The following is a 23,686-nucleotide window of genomic DNA, read 5'->3' on the forward strand; positions in this document are numbered from 1 at the left end:
TTCGAGCCTTATTTAGAAACCAAAATATCATACACTTGGAGGTGTGCTCTTTTGACTTGCCTTGTAAGCAGTCACCTAGCAACTACCAAGAACACCCTAGCAACCGCATAGCAATGCCCTGGCCATCATGGCAGTGAGTTTTGCCCTCTCATATTTTCCTCAGAAAAATTAAGGCCACATCTACACAAATCCCTTGTGATTTGAAAACTCAATGTTCGGTAATGGAGAGATATTGATGAAGAAAAACACTGTTCTAGTGCAGATGAGAGGCGTAAAAATTGCGAAAATGAATGCGTTTTCAAAACGTATTAGTGTGGATGTGACTTAAAACTCTAGTTTACAATAGAATACTAATAACTTTTCTCAACAATATTTACAGTTTAAATTAGGGCTCAGTATCAATACAGATTTCCAGATTTGATTCAATTTCGATTCACAAGCTCTATTTGTTAATTGATACGATTTTATTAATTTAGATATACCTATATTTCAGTTATTGTATAATTATACCGTATATTCTATTTTGCTTACAAGAAATTCTCTCTCAGTTAATGCTGTAAAATACACTGGGAACCTTCTAACTTGCTACGCTACTGAAGTATTAAGTAAAAAATTAACAACAGGGCCCAAACAATGCAGTTCAATTGCTAATTAATTTAACAGACAGAATAATCAACAAAAAAAAAAACTGAAGTAAACTAAAGTAAAAGATAGATCTTGGGATTTTAAGAATCGATATCATGTGGGGCCTGGGTAGCTCAGTGAGTATTGACTCTGACTACCACCCCTGGAGTCGCGAGTTCGAATCCAGGGTGTGCTGAGTGACTCCAGTCAGGTCTCCTAAGCAGCCAAATTGGCCCGGTTGCTAGGGAGGGTAGAGTCACATGGGGTAATCTCCTTGTGGTCGCGATTATGGGTTCTCATTCTCAATGGGGTGCGTGGTAAGTTGTGCATGGATCCGGAGAGTAGCATGAGCCTCCACTTGCTGTGAGTCTCCGCGGCTGTAATGCACAGCAAGCCGCGTGATAAGATGCGCAGATTGACGGTCTCAGAAGCGGAGGCAACTGAAACTTGTCCTCCTCCACCCAGATTGAGGTGAGTAACTGCGCCACCACGAGGACCTACTAAGTATTGGGAATTGGGCATTCCAAATTGGGATAAAAAAGGGGATTAAAAAAAATAGATATCGTATCATTTAACTGAAGATTGCGATCAATCAGACAATCTACATTTTTACCCAGCCTTAGTTGGAATGACTTAAGATGTTGTGTGAAGCTAGTTAGCTAAGTGCTGTGCTACACACCAAATGAAAGGTGTACTAATGGGTTAAAAAAACAAACACTTTGGCATGTGATGAATTCTAGAAAATGTTTGGTTATGTCCAGGACAAGCTTGTGTTGATGAATACGCTCAGTGTCTGAAAAGTGTCATAGCCAGAGGTGTGCTATACATTCAAAAGGCAGCAACAACACGAGAGATTATTGCAGGCAATAAAAACATAAGCACATTCCTAAGTGGATGTAGATGGTCAACAGCCCAGTACAGAAATATTACAGCTGAAATGTTTTTCTTAACCTCTTTTTCATAAACACATTGACAATCCCACACATCTTTTCGCAGATCACTGCAAACACACCATGTTAAGCAATATTTTTGGCATTTGAGACCATCAACTTTTTGCAGTGACATTTTGAGGACTTTTAACTTGTCTTTGCGCTTTTTAATGCCACTCTAATTCAATGGCACTGTTTCCTTTGCGGATCAGATGTGGCATTGTGTCCTGCTCAACTTTTACATTGGAGGACAGCGCCATCTGTCTGTCGTCCGAGCAAAGCACCATGGACATAGATCGAGATGATGAGTCGGTGCTGGACGTCTACTTTGTAAGTTTGTCCATTTATTACAGTTAGTGGATTGGATCTACAGTTTTAGGTATATATTATTAAAAGGTTTTATTACACCTTTGGAATACTTGGTAGTAATTGGTAAATTGCTGCATTCTGTGCTCAAATATTGTGTATAATGACCATTGAAATGTATAATTGACCCTTGTCCCAGGTAACAGATATTTATTACTATGTATATCTCTTTCTTTTTTTAATTTTAAAAAAATGTAAATAATATCAACAACTTTCATGATTACGTAAACTAATAAAAATAAGTAAAAATAAAATGTACAGCAATAATAAACTTTATTTTTATATAGCGCCTAAAGTGGTAGCCTCTCAAGGCACTAAATGAAGGAGAATGAATAAAATATAAATGGGTATATTTAAAAAGAATATTAATAAAAAAATGAAGCAATGAAGTAAAAGCTTTTATTGAAATAAGTGGTATAGCTAGTTATCACAAATTATAAAACATAGTTCTGATTCTGGATGCTGATTGGTCAATACAGCGTTCCATATAAATTGCTAATGCACAATATAGTAACGGCTAGGACACAAAACATCTGTTTACCAAACTCCTATATGTACTGTTTGCTATGTGTATGCAGCTCCCATTGAGAGCAACTATTAACCTTAGTTTACATGTCAGATTGATAAAATAACATTTGAATGAAAATTTGTGTTCTTAAGAGCCTTTATTATAAAGAAATCACTTTATAAAATTAACAAGGCACTCAAGGCAGTGCTATATTGTGAAACTAGTCATGCCGACCTGAAGGGGTTTAATTTAAGCTGCAAATAAATACAGCCAAAGCAAATAGTCACTCTGTAAACCTTATATTAAAGGAATAGTTCACCCAAAAATGAAACTTCTCATTTACTCACCCTCATGTCATCCCAGATGTGTACAGCTTCCTTCTGAAAAACACAGATTTTATTTTGAAGAATATTTCAACTCTGTAGGTCCATAAAATGCAAGTGAATGGTGACCAAAATTGTGAAGCTCCATTTAATCTTCTTACTCTTAGTCTTCTGAAACAATCCACCTGGTTTTGGGTGAGAATAGAGCAAAAAGTAACTCCTTTTTCACCGTACATCGTGCCATTGCAGTCTCTAGACGCGATGATTAATTCAAGCTCGATTACACTTCCTAGTGCTTGATGCACTCGCAGGTGAAAAAAGGAGTCATATTTTCATCTGTTCTCGCCCAAAACTGATTGGATTGCTTCAGAAGGCATGGATTAAACCACTGGAGTCTTATGGGTTACATTTGTTGCCTTTATGTGCTTTTTGGAGCTTCAAAGTTCTGTCCACCATTCACTTGCTATTGACCTACAGAGCTTAAATATTTTTCTAAAAACCTTAATTTGTGCTCAGCAGAAGAAAGAAAGCCAAACTCATCTGGGTGGGCATGAGGGTGAGTAAATCATGAGAATTTTCATTTTTGGGTGAACCATTCCTGTAATTTATTACTGTTACTTTTATGTTACTGACTATTATTAATGGTGAGATGTTTATTTAATATTAAGTCTTTTGATAGATGAGGTAAAAGGGTTAGTTCACCCAAAAATGAAAAATCACCATGACTTTTTTATTTTTGGTTGGACTGCTGCTTTAACTTATTTCTACACAATCGCTAACATTTGTTACCATTTTTTATTTCAGTGAGGAGCCAAATGAGATTATCCTTAATCATCTTTCAGTCCTCCTCATCACCCGCTTCTGTGGTCCTCTGGATCTTCATGTGCCAAGAGCACCCCCTGCGGCCAAACAGATAAAACACATCATTGTGCAGACATTCGCCAATATAACAGCTACAACTGCCAACATACATATCTGTACTGTACATCAAATCACAATTCAAAACTTTTAAAAAGAAAAGCAGCATTTACAGTGCACCAAGTTTACGTGCCAAGAGTTGTAGCTTTAAGTGGCCTGAGAGGTCACACGATCTTATATTCATAGATGCTACCAACCCAATAAGCAGAGCTGACTGTGTTTTTGTGATTCTTCACCGCAGAAGAACTTTACAGATCTTAGATAAAATGGCAGCTCTGGGGTCCGACTGAAGATAGACTTGACTTCATGTGTTGTAATCATTCTTTGTTTAGGAGACATGCAATAAATTTGTGAATCTGTTTTGCAAGCAGTTTCTAAATGGCTATCAACTACACAGTACCTCTTAAAGGGATAGATAACACAATGCAAATTAATTTTGTCATGTTGTTCCAAACCCGTATGACTTTGTTTCTTTTGTGGAACACAAGAATATTTGAGGCAATTTTTGCCTCAGTCACCATTTACGTTCATTATATGGAAAAAAGATGCAATGAAATTGAATGGTGACTGAGGCTAACATTCTGCTCTTTTTGTAAAAGTCATATGGGTTTGAAACATCGTAAGGTTCAGTAAATGATGACAGAACTTTCATTTTTGGGTGAACTATCCCTTTAAAGGACTTTAGTGGCCTTGATGCAATGCTTCGTAACTCAAACTCTAGATAACAAAGCGGTTTAAATATTTTTTAAATGTGCAATTTTCATACGTTATGCAAGTGTGTTATTGTAGTTCTCCTTACTGGAGTAATAATCTTGACATTTGAATTCCAAGGAAACACACAGTTTCTAGGAAACTGTCAATGTGTGACTTCAGTTCTTAAATCTGTGAGCACAGACATGCCATGTACTGTAAGTGTATGTTTAACTTTCACTGTACAACTTTAGTCTGCTCATTTATGCCGGTACATCAGCTCCTGATAATCAAAAGTGGAATTTGTAACAGTCAACATTTATACTCTGCAAAAAAAAAAAAAAAACTAAAAAAAAAAAAACTTAGTCAATATTTTTGTCCTTAAAACTTGAAGTAAACAAAAATGCTTAAATTATGTTTTTTGTTATATATATTTGTTTTTTAGCCCATTTGCAAAAAAAATTTTTTATTGTGTTTAGCATAAATGTAACAAAATGTATTAAGGTTTATGCTTAAATAAAATAAAAACTATTTGCCATTTGAGGTTAAGAAAAAAAAAACTTATTTGAAGATACAGTATATTCTCTGAAAACAAGCTTAACACAATTTTGCTTCAAGTAAATTTAACTTGTTTTAAGGATGTTTAAATATTTTAACTGGAAAAGACAAAAATATTGATAAAGAAATTTATTTTTGCAGTGCAAGTCTACAGTTAAGACAAATGCCAGAATTGTTTTGTGCTTAAATGCAGATAAGAAACTCTTTAATGTGGGACGGGGAGAGTTTCATCCATACAAATTAATTCTCCCAGGACATCCTTATTTCCGAAGGCATCAAATTAATTGCTTGATCTTAAATGCTATGCTTCTATGATTTTAAATACTGTCAGAAATGTCTTTTAAATATTATTGCACATTTTGTTTTGTTTTGAGGCCATAATTTATTAAATCATTATTATAAATAACCACTGTGTTTCATGTCTTTGTTGTTTCGCTGAAAAGTTCGCATATAGTGATTGTTTCAATTCCATTCTAGAAACTACCAGTCAGGCCTGCACTACCCCAGCTGTTGGAAGCCACCAACTCCCCTGCCCCTCGCCCAATGGGTGGGCTTGGACATTTGCTACTGATTTCTCAGCTGTCATACCCTCTCCCTAAATAGACCATATCAAAGACCGTCAATTTCACTGATATAAGGGATAATCATGTAACAGCATTTTATAGTTAATTGACCATTACAGCAATACTCCTATGGAAGTGCATGTCACAGTAAAAAATACATGAAAGATATAATTTCATGTAGTCATTTGTGAGATTGTGCATTTTTTTTTTTATCAACAGGTGGGGTGCATTGTGTCACCCCCTCACAATAAAAATGGTTTCACCTATTGTCCTGGTATTCACCCCCCTATGTTCAAGATATATAAAAGTGACTCTTAGGAGGCTATTTCAACTGATAAAACGTTGTGGCAGGGCGGAGGGGCGGGGCCGGGTCATGATTCCGCACACCCAGCCCCTAATTAGGCTGATTAAGCCTGAGAGGGATAAGGCCGACCGGAGACGGCAGTGCGACAGAGAGAGAGAGTTACAGACAGCTGTCCGACACCTGTTTATGTTTGTGTCTTTTTGGTTCAGTTTATTATTAAACTATCATTTATATTGTCAAGCCGGTTCTCGCCTCCTCCTTTCCCTTTTACGTGTTACACTAACCCAGGAAGGAGGAGGGATGCGCCGTAGTAGAGTCCTCGCCACTACCTTCCACCCCAACGGAGCAGCTGTGGCCATCCGCCGGGGGACAGAGGAGCCCGGCCGCCTGAGAGCGGAGGAACGGCTGCCGACCGTGAGGGGAGGAGGGGCTCTTAACTGACTGCCTGGAGTGGTCAGGGCTGCTGCCAGTGGCGGAGGAGACCCCTACCAGCCACTGAAACACGGCGGGGTCTGAGACCGCAAGCGGGGAGGGGCTCCTGGCCGACCGCCTGGAGGGGGAGGACTGCTGCCAGGGGCTGGGGAGACCCCTACCATCCATCAAAATCACGGCGGGGCATTCCATATGCCAGGGACCGGAGGACTGCCTCCGATCCACCCAGGGAGGCACGGCTGTCGTCCACTAGAGGGTGGAGGAGTGGCCGAGGACCAGGCTACGGCGTATCGGAGAACCGGCTTTTTTTTCTCTCTCTCTCCTCTCTTTCTCCTGCTACCACTCCGCATTGTCCTTTCCCTCTCTTTTTAAATATTAGTGTTCATTTGGTACCATCGCCGTTACGGCGTACAAGTACCACATTTTTTGTTGTTTCCCTCCCCTTGTCCCCTCCCAGATCCAGGAAGGCGGGGATGACCTGCCGGCAGATGGAGCGGAAGGCACGGGGTGTACATCATACCGGGGGCTCCCTGGCCTGAAAGAACGAGGGAGGAATGTGACAGGTCGGAGGGCGGGGCCGGTTGTGATTCCGCACACCCGGCCCCTAATTAGGCTGATTAAGCCTGAGAGGGATAAGGCCGACGGAGACGGCAGTGCGACAGAGAGAGAGAGTTACGGACAGCTGTCCGACACCTGTTTATGCTTGTGTCTTTTTGGTTCAGTTTATTATTAAACTATCATTCATATTGTCAAGCCGGTTCTCGCCTCCTCCTATTACTTTTACGTGTTACAAACTTAATATCAAGAAGTGCCACAACTACACTGTCAAAAAACAGACTTTCCTCTTAAACGAAGAAACAGAACTAACTTTAAAGACGGTATGTAACTATAACTGCATGCAGGATTGCTTGTTTATGGATGTGTAATCTGTAGGTTGTTGTAGACAGATTTGGGGAATGTATCTTATTTAGGGAGGCTGCCATCCAGTCTGTTCACTACTGTGGATGTAGGACCTCACAGGGGGCTACATTGTTGCCCAAATAAGGCGTGAGGTTCAGACATTTAAAGTTAGGGGTAACATGTGCTTGACTATTTTCTTAAGAACATTTTGAAAAATGGAGAGTCACGTGACGCCATGCGAGGATCGGATGTGTGAATGGCGAGCTCTGCGTTCTTTGCTAGTTTTAACACTTTTAATGACATAAACCAGTGAGATTCTATACACTATGTACCATAACTGTTCTAGGAGGACAATATGTCAAATAATTCAAAATCCTCAGGCTCTGGAAACATTAAAAGACACTTAAGTGCTCATGCTGACACCCCCGAACAGGCCCCGAGCCAGGGAGTCGATTTGGTCGGAGAGATGAGGGAATTGTGGCGAGAGATGTTGAACATGTCGGCAATGCTGACGAAGGTCGTTGCTGACTTGGAGGATCTTGCTGTGATACGTCGATCGATCACTGCCATGGAGACTAAATTCTCTGAGGTGGTTACAAGAGTGGGGGATGTCGAGAAATGGATTAATTTTCTGGAGTCATCGGAGAGCAAGGTCGGACTGGCCGTCGGGAGAATCGGGAGATTTCACGAACGGCCGGTCAAATTAACGGCCGCGGCACAGGGGCGGACTGAAGTTGGAGGACATGGAGAACCATAGCTGGTAAAATAATGTCCATATTGTTGGAATTACTGAGGCCGAAGAGGGTCAGGATATGGTGAAATTCCTAGACGGGCTCTTTCCGAATCTGCCATAAAACATTCACATGCCCACAGCAAGCGATGTCCTTCATAAAGTCAATGCAGTGAGTAAGTTATCTTGTGGTACTCACGTTGCAGCTGAGTGGACCAACTCACTGAACATTCACTTGACTGTTTGAGGAAACTGAGAGCCTTTTTGTTTTCTTTTTGTGCTGGTTCCGCCTAGCGGCTGGAGTTTGTTTTGTGGAGTAACACACCTTCAGGACAGTTTTGTGAATAAATCTGCACGCTCTTTGTGCTTATGCCTTCTATTGGCTGGAGTTTGTTTCGTGGAGTATTTCTTGCAAGATACTGGAGTGATTAGGTCATTTGGACAGTTTTGTGGATAAATCTGCATGCTCTTTGTGCTTATTCCACCTATTGACTGGAGTTTGTTTTATAGATTATCTTTTGTTGTGTAATTCTGTCTCACAAAATTTGTATAGAAACACCGGACTTGAGCAATCTGACGGCAAAGTTGCCGCAGGGGTTCTCGTAGGCGTACATGGACTGTTTGAGTTTAGAGGGATGGATGCCAGTTGGCACTGCGTGCGTGGGGTTAATGCACACGTTTTTCTTTTTTCTGTTTGTTTGTTTCTGGGGGAAGTTCGGGGTTTGATTGTTGCACTAATGTTGGAATGTGGTCTTTATCATTTTGTTTTTGACACACAAACTATTTTTCTTATGTCAAAATGTCAAATGTTAATATTAGTGGATTGTCTCTATTCACATGGAATGTGAATGGGTTGGGGCACCCCATTAAAGAAGGAAGGTTATTTATCTTCTTAAGCGTAAGAAATATGATATAATGTTTCTTCAAGAAACACATCTTTCCCCACAGGAAGCTGAAAAATTTGGGAAGATATGGGGTGGACATGTTTTCTTTAGTGCTGGCTCAAGTAAGAGCAGGGGAGTCATTACACTGATAAGTAAACATCTACAATTCAAATGTCTCAAACAGATTAAAGATAAATTAGGAAGAGTCATTATTGTTTTAGCTTAAATTCAGGGGCAAAGTCTTATTTTGGCTAATATTTATGCACCTAACGTTGATGATCAAGGCTTTTTTATAGATCTTGAAGGGATGTTGCAATCCACTGGCACCCCTCATGATATAATATTGGGAGGAGACTTTAATCTTTTGATGGACTCAGTCCTTGGTCATAGTGAAGCAAAAGTGTGCAAGCCCCCTAGAGCAACATTGACGCTTCACAGGATGTGTAAAAATCTTGGTCTTACAGATATTTGGAGACTTTTGAACCCATTTGTTAGGGACTATAGATTTTTTCATCAGTCCATAAGATTTACTCTAGAATAGATTTTTTTTTTTATATCTAATTCCCTCATTTCATCTGTTGTTGATTGCTCAATTAGAAACATTTTAGTCTCAGATCACGCCCTGGTGTGTTTAGAGGTGTTGCCACATATGGAGAAAAGGAAAGCATATAGTTGGCGCTTTAAATATCATGTGGTCAGTGTTGAATGATCAGACTCTGGTTGCTGCCATCTCACTTGACGCTGAAAAGGCGTTTGATATGGTAGAATGGGATTATCTTTTTAAGATTTTGGAAATGTACGGGTTCGGGAATACTTTTATTGCATGGATTAAGTTACTTTATAGACATCCAGTAGTGGCGGTTCAAACGAATGGATTAATTTCTAATTATTTTACTCTGGATAGGGGCACCCAGCAGGGTTGCCCTCTTTCCCCATTATTGTTCTGTCTTGCCCTGGAACCATTAGCAGCCGCGATAAGGTTGAAGATTTTCCAGGGGTGGTGGTGGGAGGTGTGGAGTATAAGCTTTTGCTTTACGCAAATTATATTTTATTATTCGTCTCCGACCCTACTAAATCTATGCCTTGCCTCCAAAGAATTATTAATTCCTTTTCTAAGTTCTCAGGATACAGAGTGAATTGGTCTAAATCCAAAGCTTTGGCTCTGACAGCATACTGCCCTGTAACGGCTTTTCAAACAGGCGCCTTCCAGTGGCCCAAGCAGGGCATTAAGTATTTGGGAATTTTATTTCCAGAAAATTTGAGTGATTTAGTTACAGTTTATTTTGACCCTTTATTAAAATGATGGCACATTGGTCGCTTCCACCTGAGAGAGCCCCTCCCTGGCTCTATATTGAACAGGAGGTCCTTGCCCCTATCTTGCCATTACAAAGTCTTTATACCATGCTGCCTGGAGAAGTAAAGACACATCCTGTTATCTCGCATATGCATTTAGTGTGGACAAAAGTTGACGCATGTTCAATTCGGACATTTACCTGAATGTTGCCACAAGTATTTGGTTGAACCCTAAATTATGCATTAATAAGTCCCGTTTCTGCTGGACAGAGTGGACTGAGAAGGGTGTTGCTACGCTGGGTGACCTGTATGAAAATGGAGCGTTGAGATCCTTTGAAAATATAATACAGCAGTTTGGGATTCCAAGATCTCAATTCTTTAGGTACTTGCAGCTGCGCCATCTACTCTGTACCACCTTTGGGTGTAATACGCAGCCCCCTAAAGCGGAAGACACTCTTGAGATGGATCTTACTGCTTTTAGAAAAGGTCATGAAGCTTCAGTGTACTATTCCTGGCTAATTCAGAGTCTAGGGGATGGAGTTTTAACATCTCTTAAGAAGTTATGGGAAAGAGGCTTGAATTTAGTACTGGAAGATGGAGTATGGGGTAGGATTTTAAAAAATGTCAAGGGTGCGCCTCATTCAATTTAGGATTCTACATCGTTTTTATTGGACTCCCTCTAGATAGTATTGGCTTGGCCTTAAAGAGACACCTACTTGCTGCTGATGCCAGTTGGAGGATGGGGACATAGCCCATGTTTTTGGTGCTGTACAAAGATTCAAGGATTTTGGTCAAGGGTTCAGAATTTTATCTGTGAGGTCTTAAGCACTCAGATTTTATTTTGCCCCTGACTTTGTATTTTGGTTGATGGGGCGGGTATTAATATAATAAACAAACATATAAAAAACTGGGTCCTTACCAGCGTGATGATCGGAAGGCAGGTAATTCTTAGGGGATGGAAGTCGGCTGGTGCGTGCTCATTTCATGAGTGGTGCACTGAGTTGGGCAGAGAGGTGGCTTTTGAAGAGATGTCACATAGACGGCTGGGCAGTTTGGGTGCTTATTGGAAGAAGTGGGGCACTTATTTGGCCTTCCTAGATGGTTGCCAGGGAGGAGCAGTGGAGAGGGACAATTTTTATTAAAAATTAATATGTGGAACCCTTTTTCTTTTTCTTTTATGTTACTTTTATGTTTTTTGTTATGTCCTTGAGTACTTTCTTTGGACTGTCTGTTTATATGTGTGTCTGTTGTTATTCAATGTTTGACCACTGAGATGTCTATTGGGACATAATTGATAAAAGTTGATTCCATGTATTCTTGTGCTGTTTGTTTAAATATGAGTGTGGAATCAAATGAAAAAAATAAAATAAAAAAAGAACATTTTGATAAGTGGCACCTGATTGGTAAGTTTGAGAATGGTACAGAAAGGGATGTTTTGCTGTATTGTATTTGTTTTTGTTTTTAAATAATGCTGCAAAGAATATGTTTGGATGTAAGGTTTGTAATTAATATTTTTGACTTGCACAAGTGTTATATAATTTTAAAGGGAAAATGCTGCTTTTTAAAGATCTGTACCCCTGCAGTGTGAAATTTACATAAAGTTGGGTCCAAAAGTCTGAAGCACTGTAAAAGCCTTCAATTTTGCATTCTTTTCAAATGTAATGAGATGTTTTTTACCATATTAGCAGCATAAATTGATTTGATTAAAGCATAATTTGATTGAAAAATTGAATTGACAAAATGACATGAATTTAAAGAATTCCTTGGAAGGCCTATTTAATTTGTCCTCCTCCTTTTGCCTTAATAACAGCAGCTGATGGTCCATGTTATCCCAGTTTGATTTGGTAATCTTCTGAAGAGCATCTTGTGTGTCTCGACTGAAGCAATGAACTCTTAATTAACTGTTCATTGTTAGTTCATTTTACCTCATAGTGCATTAACTAATCTTTACATATATAACTTTTGATTTTAAAAATAAATTACTATATGTAGAAATCAACATTAACCAAGACAAATTATTGTTGTAAAAGTATTGTTCATTGTTAGTTCATGTTAATTAATGTTGTTAACTAATGTTAACAAATGGAACCTTATTGTGAAGTGTTTCCAGTAATGCTTACATGAATTTGACTATTTTTAATGTACAGATGAATCTGTACCTTATTTAATTCGAACATCCTGTGTTAGATGGGTGAAATGGAAGATCCAGTCCAGTTAAAGGAAGGGGATAACAAACATTTCCAGGCAGGAGAAATAGACAAAGCCATTGAGTGCTACACTAAAGCCTTAAAGACTTGCAAAGACAAGAAAACACTGGCTTTAATTTATAGGAACAGATCAGCCTGTTTCCTGAAAAAGGTATGAATCTACAGTATATACATAATGTACACAATAGAAGACTTTCTGCATGACACATTCTATTTTTTATCTTGTTTTCCAGGAAAACTACAACAATGCAGCATCAGGTGCCACTAAAGGTATGAATGATTTGTAAATGAATTCCATTTTGCATGTTTTCTGCTCAGACTTCCAGCTTACAATACTATGTAACAGCTTAATCATGTAAGTGTTGTATTATGATACATTAAAGAATTACACATGAGTAGTGATCTCTTATTGTATTTTTCTTGCCAACTGCAGCTATCGATGTGGATGCTTCAGACATCAAAGCTCAGTACAGAAGATGTCAAGCTCTTGAGAAGCTCGGCAAACTCGACATGGCTTTTAAAGATATCCAAAAATGTGCGACAATAGAGCCTAAAAATAAGACCTTCCTGGAGACCCTCAGAAGACTTGGAGCTGAGATTCAACAGAAGGTGGGGACTGTTTCGTCAAGATAAAATTAGTTGTGATAGCCTAAAAACTCTTGTCTGCTGTAACCACACATTTGGAATTCCAAAGATCATATCTGATTTTTCCACAGCTGAAAACATCCTTCTCGACAGACTCCAGAGTGCAGAATATGTTTGACATCCTATTTTCAGAGGAATTGGATAAGGAAAAGAGAGAAAAGGTTTGAACATGTTCCCCGACCCCTGTGTATGTAGTCTATAACAGTAAAGCTTAGAACTAAATGAATGTAAAATGCACTCACAAATCTCCTAGTAAAACTCAACTTTATGGTTGGTTCCATTGGCTGCCAACAACCTGACTGTCCTGGCCAGAGAAGATGCGGGCACAGAGAGAATATCCTAGAACAACGGTGTGCCCTTACTAGTGTAGCTGATTGACACCGAAAAACTCGAGATGATTTTGGCTGCCATTCGGACCTTGTCAGGAATGTGCACTGGCCACAGAGCAAGGGTGAGGAACTGCTGCAGACTGATAATATCATACTTTGTGTTAAACTTCAGTAGAAGCCGCAAGTTTGGCAATTTTCTCTGCATTTGATGCCATTTATGTAGCAAGTGTCTGTGTTTTTGTGCTTCTAAAGGCAACTGCCATCATGCACATGGTGAGAATGAACAAACTGTGCAGCATCATGGCTGTGGACAATGAGGAGATTGCTCTGACAACTGCAAATATGTTCCAGTGCATCAATAACTCCCTAGCCGGAGCGGACAAGAGAATGTATGGCAAAGAAGAGGCTCTCGTGCTTGGTAAGAGAATGGCATGTGAACAAATGTGCATTCAGATTGTGATAATTGAACTGATTTGCCATTGACTCCATTTATGAAAGGGACAGTTCACCCAAAAATGAAAATTCTTTCATCATTTACTTACCTTCATGTTGTTCCATATGCTTTCTTCCTAACACAAAAGGAGATGTTAAGCAGGATGCTAGTCTCAGTCACCATTCACTGACATTGTTTTGAAACAAGATGCAATTGAAGTGAACAGTGATTGAGAAAGAAAGTCAAACGGGTTTAGAGCAGTATGAGGGTGAGAAAATTGTAAAACAATTTTCATTTTTAGGTGAACTATCCCTTTAAACATAGCCGAGACCAAGCTCTAAACCTCCTGACCAGGAATGTGCCAAGAAAAAATAAGAAAGATACTGATAACTCTAGGAGCCTTTTCACAGCTGACAATGGTAGGTCATCCACCAGTATAGTATGAATGGCGTAAGTCAAAACAAATGGGCCTTATGGATTACATTTGGTGTTACTGAGTTCATACAGCAATACCAGTCAAAAGTTTGGACACACCTACTCATTCTTTATTCACTATTTATTGTTACTATTCTCATCAAAACTATGAAATAACACAAATGAAATTATGGGAATTATGTAGTAAGCAAAAAAAGTTTAACAAATCAAAACATGTACTGTATGCTGGGCATGGCTGCTTTTCCTTTACTATCCAGTCCAAATTGTCTAAAATTAAATAAAATTAAATTAAGTTTTGTTTTGTAAAGAAATTCATATATAGTTACACTTTATATGTGTCTACAATAATTCCAAGCATTTAAAGATAAAATAAATAAATATTATAATAAAATAAAATAAAATAAAATAAAAGTTAATAATAAAAGGTTTTGTTTTGTGACAAAATTCATACACAGGCACACATATGTCTACAATAATATCAAGCATTTCAATATGAAATAAATAAATAAACATTACAATAAAATAATGAAAAACAAAATAAAAGTTTTATTTTGTAAAGAAATTGATACATAGGCACACTTTATAAACTCAGCAAAAAAGAAACGTCCCTTTTTCAGGACACTGTATTTTAAAGATAATTTTGTAAAAATTTGAATAACTTTACAGTTCTTTATTGTAAAGGGTTTATACAATGTTTTCCATGCTTGTTCAATGAACCATAAACAATTAATGAACATGCACCTGTGGAATGGTCGTTAAGACACTAACAGCTTACAGATGGTAGGCAATTAAGGTCACAGTTTTAAAAACTTAGGACACTAAAGAGACCTTTCTACTGACTCTGAAAAACACCAAAAGAAAGATGACCAGGGTCCCTGCTCATCTGCATGAACGTGCCTTAGGCATGTTGCATGGAGGCATGAGGACTGCAGATGTGGCCAAGGCAATAAATTGCAATGTCTGTACTGTGAGACACCTAAGACAGTGCTACAGGGAGACAGGAAGGACAGCTGATCGTCCTCGCAGTGGCAGACCACTTGTAACAACACCTGCACAGGATCGGTACATCTGAATATCACACCTGCGGGACAGGTACAGGATGGCAACAACAACTGCCCGAGTTACACCAGGAATGCACAATCTCTCCATCAGTGCTCAGACTGTCCACAATAGGCTGAGAGAGGCTGGACTGAGGGCTTGTAGGACTGTTGTAAGGCAGGTCCCTACCAGACATCACCTTTCGCTGGACCAGACAGGACTGACAAAAAGTGCTCTTCACTGACGAGTCGCGGTTTTGTCTCACCACAGGTGATGGTCGGACTCGCGTTTATCATCGAAGGAATGAGCGTTACACCGAGGCCTGTACTCTGGAGCGGGATAGATTTGGAGGTGGAGGGTCTGTCATGGTCTGGGGCGATGTGTCACAGCATCATCGGACTGAGCTTGTTGTCATTGCAGGCAATCTCAACACTGTGCATTACAGGGAAGACATCCTTCTCCCTCATGTGGTTCCCCCCCACCCCCCACCCCCTGGGCAATAAATGCAAAACACATATTTAATACCTTGTGTTCATAAAGTATATAGGTTTCACTAACGTAAAAGTCACATTCTACATATGCAACATACTGTATATTTCAAAATACTACAAAAATGGCTGTTTTCATACAACCCCAATTCTGAAAAAGTTGGGACAGTATGAAAAATGCTAATAAAAACAATAAGGAGTGATTTGTAAATTATATTCACCCTTCGCTATATTGAAAGTACTACAACTACACATTATATGATGTTTTTCCTATACACACATGACTGTGTGGCAACACACAGCTCCAATGCCATCATTAAGTTTGCTGATGATACGACGGTGGTAGGTCTGATCACTGACAATGATGAAACAGCCTACAGAGAGGAGGTACACACTCTGACACACTGGTGTCAGGAGCACAACCTCTCCCTCAACGTCAGCAAGACAAAGGAGCTTGTGGTGGACTTCAGGAGAAAAGACAGAGAACACAGTCCCATCACCATCAATGGAGCACCAGTGGAGAGAGTCAGCAGTGTCAAGTTCCTGGGTGTCCACATCACTGAGGAACTAACATGGTCCATCCACGCTGAAGCCGTTGTGAAGAAGGCTCATCAGTGCCTCTTCTTCCTGAGACGGCTGAGGAAGTTTGGAATGAACCACCACATCTTCACACGGTTCTACACCTGCACTGTAGTGAGCATCCTGACTGGCTGCATCTCCGCCTGGTACGGCAATAGCACAGCCCACAACTGCAAAGCCCTGCAAAGGGTGGTGCGAACTGCCAGACACATCATCGGAGGTGAGCTTCCCTCCCTCCAGGAAATATATACCAGGCAGTGTGTGAAAAAAGCTCGGAGGATCATCAGAGACTCCAGCCACCCGAGCCATGGGCTGTTCTCACTGCTACAATCAGGCAGGCGGTATCGCAACATCAGGACCTGCACCAGCCGATTCCATGACAGCTTCTTCCCCCAAGCAATCAGACTTTTGAAATCTTGATCTCCCACGATCAAATACATCAGCACTGCACTTTATTACTCTTATATCTCACACCGGACTGTCATAAATTATATGATTATTATTTTATATTCTCTCTTAACATCTGACTATCAACCAACAGCCTGAATGTCAATACAGTACAATACTGTACATTCTATATATACTACATATACTTTTTTTATTGTATAATGTGTATTCTATATTGTGTGTATTGTATACTGTACATTGTATGTTATTATTTGTATATTGTGTTGTGTGTAATTATGTGTATATTAGATTTTAAATTGTGTTGTAAATCTGATGTTTATTGTAAATTGGTATATGTCTTTATCACTGTCACGACTACTATGTTGCTCGGAACTGCACCCAAGAATTTCACACACTATTGCACTTGTTTATATGGTTGTGTGACAATAAAAGTGATTTGATTTGATTTGATTTGATTATATAGGTTTCACTAACATAAAAGTAACATTCTACATATGCAACATACCGTATATTTCAAAATACTACAACAATTGCTGTTTTCATACAACCCCAATTCCGAAAAAGTTGGGACAGTATGAAAAATGCTAATAAAAACAAAAAGGAGTGATTTGTAAATTATATTCACCCTTCGCTATATTGAAAATACTACAACTACACATTGTATGAAGTTTTTCCTTGTGAATTTCATTGTTTTTTGAAAATGACATTTTTCCTGCGTTTTCCAGCAGGACAACTTCAAACCACATGCTGCCCGGATTTCAAGTGCATAGCTGTGTAAGCAGAGATTGTGGGTGCTAGATTGGCCTGCCTGCATTCCTGACCGGTCTCCAATTGAGAATGTGTGCCGCATTATGAAGCACACCATTCGGCAACGAAGACCCCGTACAATTGTGCAGCTAAAGACCAACATAATGGATGAATGGGGGAAAATTCCACTTTCTAAACTTAACAAACTTGTGCCCAAATGCTTGTGTTATTAGAAGAAATTATGTTTCACAGTGGTAAACACTTGACTGTCCCAGCTTTTTTGGAGCGTGTTGCAATCATCTGATTCGAAATTACTGTATATTTTCAAAAAACAAGGAAATTCATAAGAAAAACTTCATATGTGTAGTTGTAGAGCTTTCAATATAGCAAAGGGTGAATATAATTTACAAATCAATCCTTTTTGTTTTTATTAGTATTTTTCATACTGTCCCAACTTTTTTGAAATTGGGGTTGTATATGTAACATATATTTTCCCAAATACTAGTGGAATATGAACATGTACATAAATGCCGAAATCTATTTATTAGAATTTTTTATGATTCATATATGGCCATATATCAGATTGCTGTATGTGTAAACTACCAACTACACGAGAAAGACTATGCTAGTTGATTAGCCTCATCAGCTGAGATTTGCGGGTGAACATCTGATCCACCAGCTAGACCAGCACCAAACCAGCAGAAACCAGTCTGAACCAGCATGAAAAGTATTTCTGATCTAAGCTGGTCTTTTCCAGTATCTTTTCCAATATGACTTTTTAATGTTTAAAAACTCTATACAAAATGTCGGTTGGTTTTTATCAACAGGAGCAAGTTTGATCCAAATGACATGGACAGAAACATCCATGCCATCAATACTCTGACAGGCCTCTTACAGTGACCTTTCGATGTAGGCAATGTTCTAACCAGTCGTCAGGATGTTATGGAGATGATGGTGGCCCTTTGCGGATCTGAGCGTGAAGTGGACCAGTTGGTGGCAGTGGAGGCCCTCATTCATGCTTCCACCAAAACAAGCAAAGTTCTTACTTAGCAATGGTGTAACTCTACTGAAGGAGATGTACAAGAAAACTAAGAATTAGAAGGTCAAGATCCGATCCCTTGTGGTAAGCAGACATGCTTCTCAAATTGTGGTTGCTTTGAAATGTTCATTAGTGGTTTCATGAGTCCATCTCATATATTTAGTGGCTTAGGCAAGGATTTCAACAAAACCCTAAACATATGTTTTAAAATGGTGCATATCTGTTTGTGTTATAGACACGAATGATATTTCAAATGGTGCTGCTTTTTGAAGAGAGGTGTATTTTCACTTTTCTAAGCATTCAGATGTATGTATTATATATATTTTTGTCTGGCAGATGGTAATTGGGTGAAAAAAATCAAAAATAGCCTTATGAAAACTTGTTGGTATGAGATGGCAAAATCATAAGATATTGTACGTCTTGGCATTTATTAAAAGGTATGGCTTTTAGTCCGATACAGACCAACCAATCAGCAAATGAGAATGAGAATATAATTTCTAATCGATACAGTTCAGGCATCAAATTTAAGCAAGCATCCTATCCATCACTTTATTAAAAAGTTAAACATCTGTGAACAAATTTGGTTGCTCATGTCATATTTACAGTATATATGTAATAACAATTATATACTGTCCCTCTCGTTCTGTATCTCGTTCCAAAAGCTGATGTCTTCTTTCTTGAGTGGCAGACAAAAGTTATTTTCCTATTAAAATCATGGTTCGGTTTATGTTTAGGTTTGTGTATTAAACCTCATTATAAAAAACATAGCATAATCATAGTAATCAAAGGAAAAAATCATAATTAACATTGTTCGTTGCTTTGTTTATTTGTCTCTATGGGAAGTCAACACACGATTTCTTACGAACTGTCATGAGACTGGGTTAAAAAAATCTCATAGACTTACATTGAGGAAGGAACTCAAGCCACAGGGACCAGAATGTTATGGGACTTGGTGGTAGGCTCTTTTGACTTTTGCCAATAAGCTATGCAATCACTTAGCGACAGTCCAGAACACCCTAGCAACCATACAGTAACACCAAAGCAAAGCCCAATCGCATGACAACCACCCTAAACACCCTAGCATTGTGGTGGGAGTTTTGCCTTTGCAAGCACCACTTAGATTTCCTGTGCCAAGAATTGTGAAAAACCCAGTTCCTAATGTAATATCCCATCTCTTTAACAGGGCCTGTGTAAGCTGGGATCCGCTGGAGGAGATGATTACAGCATGAGACAATTTGCTGAGGGTTCCACTGAGAAACTGGCCAAGCAGTGCAGAAAGTGAGAATGCTAATCCAAATTACTGTTTGTTTAATGGAGTCCTATAACGAGAAATCTTTTATTTATTTATTTATTTATTTTTATCTTTATGAGTTCAAGTGTTCTCGGAACTCAAAACTTTCTCTCTAGTCCAAAAAGACCATATATTGAAACTAGTTCCTGGCTGAGTGTAGCACCTTCCACTCTGCATATTTTTCTGAAGGATCCCAATGTTGGCATATATTAGATATTATTTTATACTCTCACTTGTAATTGCTCCATTCAGACATAATGGGGGTCATACTGCATATCATAGTGTTCAACACATTGGTTTTGATGTGGTATATTTTAGGTGGCTCTGCAACCCTACGCTTGATGTGCGTACCAGAAAATGGGCCATTGAAGGTTTGGCTTATCTTACCAATGATGCAGATGTGAAAGATGACTTTGTTGGAGATGGACCGGCCATGAGGGCTATGTTTGAGCTCACCAAGGTATGACAGATGCCTTGAAAATCAGAATTACTTTAACCTTTCCTATGTGGCCGATTTATAATGCCGTTTTTCTTTTTTTTCTTTTTTTTTTTCTTTTTTTATCCATATACGTAAATGTTCATATACATTTTCTCTTATAGTCAAGAGATAAGACCATCCTATATGCTGTAGCCTGCACCCTGGTCAACTGCACCAACAGCTATGAAAAGAAAGAGGTCATCCCTGAGCTAGTACAGCTGGCCAAGTTCTCCAAACAACATGTACCTGAGCAGCACCCTAAGGTAATTACATACACCTAGTTCCTTCCTTCCTTCCAATTTCATGTCAATAACCCATCAGCAAATTAGGTGATATATGGATTTTAAAGTGTTTCTCTTGTGCTTTAGGATAAGGAGTTCATTGAAAGGCGAGTGAAGAAGCTTTTGAAAGCCGGAGTCACATCAGCACTCACTGTCATGGTCAAAGCTGATAATTCCATCCTGACTGAACAGACTAAAGATATGCTTGCACGGTAAGACCCCAGTTAAGTTCTGTAACACACTGTGGAATGATGATATCAGTTATGACTTTCTACTCATCCCTTTGCCCATTACTGAAGTTAAAAATGCCCTCTAAAATGCCTTGGTCCTATTAGCCCTGGAAGGAACTGACAAAGGCAAAGTAAAGGCCAGTCTTGCTCTTGCTAAGATCGCTGCTGTCTCCAACCCTGAAATTGCCTTCCCTGGCGAGAGGGTAAGATAGCATTTTTACATCTCTACTACTGTGAAAGCCTGATGAATGGATGAATAGTTTGTCAGGAAAGCTTAAAGCTAATACCTAATTTTGTCCTTCTACTCCATAACAGGTATATGAAGTTGTGCGACCATTGGTTTCCTTGCTAAACGCAGAACGAGATGGAATGGAAAACTTTGAAGCTCTACTGGGTCTCACAAATCTCGTTGCCTTTAATGACAAACTTCGGTGAGTGTCCGAGAACATACTGAAAACATTCTGAATGAGGTTGGTTTTCTCACATGTTTTCAATCATACAGTATATAGCCATCTTTACCCTGTAAAGATGTTGTCATGTACTGGTATTTCCTTCAGGAAATGCTAATCTAGTCCTTTAACTATCTTTCCACAGAGTGAAAATCCTGAAGGAAAAAGCTCTTCCAGAGATTGAGAACTACATGTTTGAGGAACACGATCAAATCAGACAAGCAGCCACAGAGTGCATGTGTAATCTTGTTTGCTGCAAAGAGGTACCAAATTACCACTCATAGAATTTTGCTAGTCAAATTATTTTGCTGTGTGTATGGATGGAAATGTTAACCTGATTTCTTCTGACAGGTTCAAGACAGATATCTGGAGGATGGTAATGATAAACTCAAGCTTCTTGTTCTGCTCTGTGGTGAAGATGATGAGCATTTACAGAGGGCAGCAGCTGGCACACTGGCTATGCTCACTGCCGCACAGAAGAAACTAAAAGATTACTAAAGTGGTATGTATCATTAAGCAGCCATCAGGTCCATGTGATTTTTGGTTAGGATTTGTTCTAAACCTATTATATTAAACTTCTGCAATTAATTCTGCCTAAAAAGCTTAACGTCCAGACACTATTCAAACTTTGTTTAGTAGATTTAGCCTTAGGTGTGCTATCTATTTTTAACCTTTTTTTTTAACTTTGTACTCTAAAAAAAAAACGAATTAAATTTAAAAAACTCTTCTTTGTATAATCTATATTTTGTAAGTGACTGTTTTCTGATCCTCTATGGCCAAACACATAATTTGTATCATAAGGTACAATATGCAATGAAAGGTTTTAAAAGGTCACATGAATGAATGAACGATTCATTGATTCATTGCTGCTATTATCTTTTGTCATCCACAGACTGTGCAGTGGCTTGAGATCATGCAGAGATTGTGTCTCCATGACAGCTCTCAAATTCAGCACAGAGGTCTTGTGACTGTGTTTAAGATGCTGGATGCCGACGAACAACTAGCCAAGAAGATGATTGAGAGCAAAATGCTGGAAATCCTGACATATGTTGCGAAACTAGAGGACAATCCAAAGAAGCAGGATCCTATTGATGCAGCACGTGCTTGCCTGTCTAGAGCCATGGATAATGCTCATATTAAGCCTTTCTCCAATTAAATCTGAGAAAACAATTCATTGTGATGTGTCATTCCTGGGCACTACCATCTCACAGGACCTGAAGTGGGAGACCCACATTGACTCCATTGGGAAAAAGGCCCAGCTGATGTTGTACTTCCTTCGCCAGTTGAGGAAGTTCAACCTGCCACAGGTACTGCTGATACAGTTCTACTCCGAAGTCATTGAGTCTGTCCTCTGCACTTCTATAACTGTCTTGTTTTGTTTCAGCTACGAAATCGGATATCAGAAGACTACAAAGACAGTTCGGACTGCTGAGAGGATTATTGGTTGTCCCCTGCCCTCCCTTCAAGAACTATACACTTCCAGAGTGAGGAAAAAGGCTGGAAAAATCACTCTGGACCCCACTCACCCTGCCCACTACCTTTACTGTTGCCTTCTGGCCGACGCTTCAGAGCTCTGAGCACCAGAACCGTCAGGCACAGGAACAGTTTTTTCCCCCAGGCTATCCTTCTCATGAAAATTTAAAACTGCCCCATTGAGCAATAATTAATGTGCAATACACAGCTTAGTCTTTTTATATTATCCAACACATCCAACCTCTTCTGCCGTTACATTCCCTTGCACTAACTGTATATAACCGATTTGTATTTAGATTTGCACTACATATGTGTATGTATGTGTGTGTATGTATGTATGTATGTATGTGTATATGTATATACACAACTGGTCAAAAGTTTTGAAACTCTTACTCATTCTTTGTAATTAATAAAAAAAAAATCCAAAATAAATCAAAAGCGTGTTATATTTTAGCATCTTCAAAGTAGTCACCCTTTGCCTAGAATTTGCAGAAATGTACTCTTGACATTTTCTCAACCAATTTCTTGAGGAATCACCCTGGGATGCTTTTTAAACAGTATTGAAGGAGTTCCCATCTATGTTGGGCACTAATTGTCTGCTTTTCTTTATTATTTGGTCCAAGTCATCAATTTCAAAAACTTTGTTTTTTTTTTTTTTTTATACAATTTTAGTTTTATAATTAAATTAATATTATGGCACAATTATATTTTTGTCTATAAAACTAATTTTAAACATTTAAGCATACGCCTTCAGATCAAAAGATTTTTAAAATCAGGAGAAACATTTCAGTCGTGTTTCAAAACTTTTGACCGGTAGTGTATGCGTGTGTGTGTGTGTGTATATATATATATATATGTGTGTGTGTGTGTGTGTGTGTGTGTGTGTATATATATATATATTTGTCTGTTGTGTATTCTATATATACTTTTTTCTTTTCAATATTTATTTTTTATTCAGTTTTTAATTATTTTTTAAAAGTCTTGTTGCTGTTTTGTATTGTTGTGAAGCTCCTGTCACCAAGACAAATTCCTTGTATGTGTAAGCATACTTGGCAATAAAGCTCATTCTGATTCTGATTCATTACAAGAATAGAGAATGGTCTGCTTTCTGGGA

At 38.8% G+C, this 23,686-nt stretch overlaps 1 protein-coding gene and 1 pseudogene across 1 annotated transcript in view; both read left to right on the plus strand.

Moving 5' to 3' along the window:
* LOC127423928 (phosphatidylinositol 4-phosphate 5-kinase type-1 beta-like) overlaps positions 1-5,301 on the plus strand; it is a 69,375-nt gene extending 64,074 nt beyond the window's left edge. Inside the window, exons 14-15 of the mRNA XM_051668629.1 lie at positions 1,766-1,883; positions 3,555-5,301. Of these exons, the coding sequence (XP_051524589.1) occupies positions 1,766-1,883; positions 3,555-3,557 (121 nt within the window). The 3' untranslated portion in view covers positions 3,558-5,301. The remainder of the gene's footprint in view (positions 1-1,765; positions 1,884-3,554) is intronic.
* A 6,459-nt stretch (positions 5,302-11,760) lies between these two features.
* LOC127424084 (protein unc-45 homolog B-like) lies at positions 11,761-23,472 on the plus strand (annotated as a pseudogene).
* Positions 23,473-23,686: the final 214 nt, after the last annotated feature.

The sequence above is a fragment of the Myxocyprinus asiaticus genome, chromosome 33 (genome assembly GCF_019703515.2).
Source record: "Myxocyprinus asiaticus isolate MX2 ecotype Aquarium Trade chromosome 33, UBuf_Myxa_2, whole genome shotgun sequence".
Taxonomy (NCBI): Eukaryota; Metazoa; Chordata; class Actinopteri; order Cypriniformes; family Catostomidae; genus Myxocyprinus; species Myxocyprinus asiaticus.